At 42.2% G+C, this 5,116-nt stretch overlaps 1 protein-coding gene across 1 annotated transcript; it reads right to left on the bottom strand.

Annotated features, from left to right (window-relative positions):
* Positions 1–463: 463 nt before the first annotated feature.
* On the bottom strand, positions 464–2,578 carry LOC122936225 (gastrula zinc finger protein XlCGF26.1-like). The gene has a single exon (XM_044292317.1). The coding sequence runs from the start codon at positions 2,543–2,545 to the stop codon at positions 1,184–1,186; it is 1,362 nt and encodes a 453-aa protein (XP_044148252.1). The 5' UTR covers positions 2,546–2,578; the 3' UTR covers positions 464–1,183.
* Positions 2,579–5,116: the final 2,538 nt, after the last annotated feature.

The raw sequence follows: 5,116 nt of genomic DNA, 5'->3' as shown, positions 1-5,116 counted from the left end.
GGACATACCCTTATTTTCACCCAGGCAGCCCCCCTGAGCCTAGCATCGGAGCATCTCATGCTCCGATGCGCTCCCATGCCCTGCGCTAAACCGCACAGGGCACGGGCTCTTGTTTTCAATAACACACTGCCGGGCGGTAACTTCTGCCCGGCAGTGTGTTCGGTGACGTCACCGGCTCTGAGGAGCGGGCTTTAGCTCTGCCCTAGCCATTTTACTGGCTAGGGCACAGCTAAATCCCGCCCATCAGTGCCGGTGACGTCACCGGGGTTACTGTCAGCCCCATGGAGAGCCCCGGTACGTCACCGGAACTCCTAAAAATGCCTTTGCCCTGTGCAATTTAGCGCAGGGCAAAGGAGAGCATCGGAGCATGAACTGCTCCGATGCTCCTGTCAGGGGGGCTGCCAGGGTGAAAATGGAGGGATGTCCAGGTTCAGCTCTGAACCCGGACAACCCCTTTAAATATGCACTGAGAGTTTTCAAATCTGATGACCCCTGTAACCCTCAGGAAGTGTTAGGTTTGGGATCGCTACACTAATTGTGCATTTAGACGAGTAGATAATCATTATGATGGAAGATGGACGACAGTCGTGTCATGTGCATGTATGTAACAATTGAGCAATTGAACCAAAAACGCTCATTTATTATCTTTTAAATTGTTGAAACTAAAAATGTAATTATCGTTTGCATTAATGAATTGTGTTATTTAAATGTGCATCATGTAGACTGCTGTCCATAGAAACCCCTGTCTAGGCAGGTGTGGTCTACAGAGGTCTTAATGTTTTTGCAGGTCTTCAAATCTTTCTTAAAACTACTCCCCTACCCCGATAGATAACACAGATGTTTGTCTGGACATTTCTGTGCTTGGTGGGGGGTTAGTTTGCCTGCAATACTGGAGCTTGGAATATTTCTCGCTTTCTCTGCATCTTCAGGTGTGCCTTTCTATATTTGGTGGTCATATATTTTGCCTTTATTTAAAAAAATAAAATGTATCAACCCAAATTTACCATTATGATGAAGTACAATGTGTCATGAAAAAAGTGTCAGAATTGTTTGGATAAGTAAAAGAATTCCAAAGTTATCACATAAAGCGACAAGTCAGATTTACAAAAAAAGGCTGTCATGAAAGTGCAATCAGTCTGGAGGTGGTTAATTTCTTTGTAAAACATTATTCTTACACAAAACATTAACATGTCTTCTCTCCTGTATGAATTCTCTTATGTTGTTCAAGACTTAATTTCTTGGTAAAGCATTTCCCGCATTCTGAACATGAAAATGGTTTCTCTCCTTTGTGACTTCTCTGATGTGTAGTAAGACGTTTTTTTTCTGTGAAACATTTCCCACAATTTGAACATGAATATGGCTTCTCTCCTGTGTGAATTCTCTGATGTGCAACCAGATATGATTTATCTGTAAAACATTTACCACACTCTGAACATGAATATGGCTTCTCTCCTGTGTGAATGATCTTATGTTGATTAAGATTTGATTTCCTGACAAAGCATTTCCCACATTCTGAACATGAATATGGCTTCTCTCCTGTGTGAATTCTCTTATGTTGTTCAAGACTTGATTTCTTGGTAACACATTTCCCACATTCTGAACATGAATATGGCTTCTCTCCTGTGTGAATTCTTTTATGCCGATCAAGATTTGATTTCTTGGTAAAACATTTCCTACACTCTGAACATGAATATGGCTTAACTCCTGTGTGAATTCTCTCATGTTTTAAAATCTCTGATTTATCTCTAAAATATTTCCCACATTCTGAACATGAATACGGCTTCTCTCCTGTGTGGATTCTCTTATGTTGATCAAGGTTTGATTTCATGTTAAAGCATTTTCCACATTCTGAACATGAAAATGGCGTTTCTCCTGTGTGAAATCGTTGATGTATAATAAGACTTCGTTTTTCTATGAAACATTTCCCACATTCTGAACATGAAAATGGTTTTTCTCCTGTATGAATTCGTTGATGTATAGTAAGACTTCGTTTTTCTATGAAACATTTTCCACATTCTGAACATGAATAAGGCTTCTCTCCTGTGTGAATTCTTTTGTGTCGATCAAGACTTGACTTCTTGTTAAAACATTTCCCACATTCTGAACATGAATACGGCTTCTCTCCTGTGTGAATTCTCTCGTGTCTTAAAAGATATGATTTATATGGAAAGCATTTCCCACATTCTGAACATGAATACGGCTTCTCTCCTGTGTGACTATTTCTGTGTACAGAAAGCTCTGACTTATATCTGAAATGTTTTCCACATTCCTCACAATTAAACCTTTTACCCCGTTTCTGCCCTATATTTGGAGTAATAATCTGTGATTGGTCAGGAGAAGATTCCTCATGTTTAGGATGATTATATGATAGATTTGGACTTGGGTTAATAATCTGTGATTGGTCATTAGAAAGTTCCTCATCCTTGGGGGAATTATTTGATGGCTCTGCATTGTGAAGTCCTGGATGTACAGTACAAGTAATGAAGTTTTCTCCTGAAGAGCTCTGCCTGGTATCTTCATCTTCTTTATAATCTAGAGACAACATGATGATGTTTTCTTCAGGCTTCTCACAGGGATTTTCTGTTAGAATTAAGAATAGATTTTATGATTTTTTGTTACAAAAATTTGATAAATTTATCACATTCCAATGAGGCTGGATTCACATGTAACAGACATATCCATCTATGTTACGTGCACATGTATCTATGATGCTGTGAGTTGATGTCAGCTGAACCTGTGGTAGGGACACATGTGCACAATACAGATGGATAATATGTCCGTAATAAGCTCATGTGAATCTGGCCTTAGGCTGGAGAGACACATACAATATCAAATAATTTTTTGGTGCCAAAGTCAGAAGGTGGATCTATCAGGAATGTGAGGAATACATCCTTCCCTTTCTCTGCTATGTATCTGCTGTAGAAATTTAAAGCTGACTCTCGAATGTCTCCTGAGTTTCTGCAGTTTGCATATTGAGGATCTACTTGCAGATTTAGCCTAAATCAATGGAGTGAATTTGCGCAAGGAAACTGACAGGAGGAAGGAGGTCACTTTTTTGGGGGGCATGTATGCATTGGAGTCTAGTACAATGACACAGTTTTCCTATGGTTCCGACGAGTACCTCGGATCCGAATCCGAGTTCGGATCCAAGTTTTAAAGTCGTTTTCCACTTTAAATGCCGCAGTTATTCCATGAACTCTTGCGAGATTTCGCCTCATTGGAGACCGTACATTTTAATGCTGTAAGGAGACAGATCTCCGTACAGCATTAATTAGAAGTTTTGAGGGAAGCGACTTCAGTTCTAGGATCCGCAGTTCGCTTCGCTCATCACTATTAGCAATAGTGGGATGTTATCCGTCATTCCATCCTTCTGGATATCTAGTTTTCAGTACGCCTCTCGTTCAGTCATCTTCTTTTCTGTACCCCCCCCCCTCCCCCCATCGTTTAACTTTTTCAGTTCCCATACCTCTAAACCATTTTTGTTGTTCTTGTGATTTTGTATGAAATGTTTGGAGGCCGAGGAAGGCATCTGCTGGTGACAAATGCTTCCGCGTCCTCTCTTTTAGGGCTCATGCACACGACCATTGGCATTTTTGCGGTCAGAAAATTGGCAGAACATGGATACCGCCGTATGCGTTCCGCAGACTATAGAATAGTCCTATCCTTGTCCATAATGCGGATAAGAATAGGACATGTTCTATTTTTTGCAGGGCCACGAAACGGACATATGGATGTGGACACATGGTTTGCTGTCCGAATCTTTTACAGCCCCACTGAAGTGAATGGGTCCACATCCGACCCCCAAAAACTGCTGATCAAATGCGGACCAAAAATATGTTTGTGTGCATGAGCCCTTTAAAGGGCAGGTTGTGCAGCCACGTACTGGACGTTGCATTAAGTGCTAGTTATTGAACTAGGAATGTAGTGTCCTCTGTGGTGCAAGATTAAGGCTACTTTCACATCAGCGTTTTTCCTTTCCGGTATTGAGATATGTCGTAGGATCTCAATATCAGAGCAAAACGCTTCAGTTCTGTCCCTTCATTGTCAATAGGGACAAAACTGAACAGAGTCACCAGATTAGCATTCCGTTCCATTTGGTTGCGTTCCCATGCCGGACAGCAAAACGCTGCATGCAGTGTCAAGGGATAATGTGTCTGGGAAAACGGATCCGGCACTATTGACTTACATTGTATTTCATGCCGGATCAGTTTACTCAGACACAAAAGAAAACGGATCCGGCACCCATTGACTTACAATGGTTTTGGCGCCGGATCCATCTTGGTCATTTTAGAGATAATAGAACCGTATCCATTCATTACGGATGCAGACGGTTGTATTATCCTAACGGAAGTGCTTTTGCTGAACCCTGCCGGATCCAGAAAAAACGCAGATGTGAAAGTAGCCTTAGGGCGCATTCACATGAACGTGATGCTTGGATGCGGACCCATTCACTACAGTAGGCCACACTCTGTGTGCTGTCCGCATCCATTGCTCCAATCCGTGGCCCCGTAAAAATTATAGATCATGTCCTATTCTTGTCCTTTTTGAGGATAAGAATAGGCTTTTCTATAATGGGCCGACTGTTCCGTAAACTTGCAGATGGCACATGGGCAGCATCCATGTTTTGAGGATCCGCAATTTGCAGACAGTAAAACATGGCATGTTCGTGTGCATGAGCCCTAAAAAAGATGCACCACTTCCAAAAACCTGCAAGTTTTGCAGATATTGTGTCCGCACTTATGAGAAGCCATTCACACTAAGCCAAGTATCCGCAGTTTTTTGCGGTCCCAATGTTGGGGCTTCTTAGGCACAATCTGCGCTCCTTCTGCGGCAGTTTTATCCGGCACGTGGCCTTGTCTCAGAATGGGGAGAAATGATCAAATATCCTCTGTATTTCCTGGAATTGTTCACGGTATTTGACTGCGTCTCGCTCTGTGCTTTGGATTTACCATCACCGCTGATCATGTTAATTCTGCGCTGCCCGATGGACAGTCCACCCGGGATAGCCTCGCTCAGTTAGTCTGGTACTTGTAGTCCCACCTTCAGTGGAGCAGTTTCTCTTTGCCCTATAAAGTTCACTCATAGGGGCGGCTTTTTTACGGTGTATTAGATGACA

Source organism: Bufo gargarizans, chromosome 4 (assembly GCF_014858855.1).
Source record: "Bufo gargarizans isolate SCDJY-AF-19 chromosome 4, ASM1485885v1, whole genome shotgun sequence".
Classification (NCBI taxonomy): domain Eukaryota; kingdom Metazoa; phylum Chordata; class Amphibia; order Anura; family Bufonidae; genus Bufo; species Bufo gargarizans.
Note: the sequence above shows the minus strand (reverse complement) of the source record. Positions and strands in the feature narration are given on the sequence as shown.

Bases quoted from the DNA above. Each gene is read 5' to 3' on its own strand.
- LOC122936225 (XM_044292317.1), bottom strand. From the start codon at position 2,545: ATGTTGTCTCTAGATTATAAAGAAGATGAAGATACCAGGCAGAGCTCT.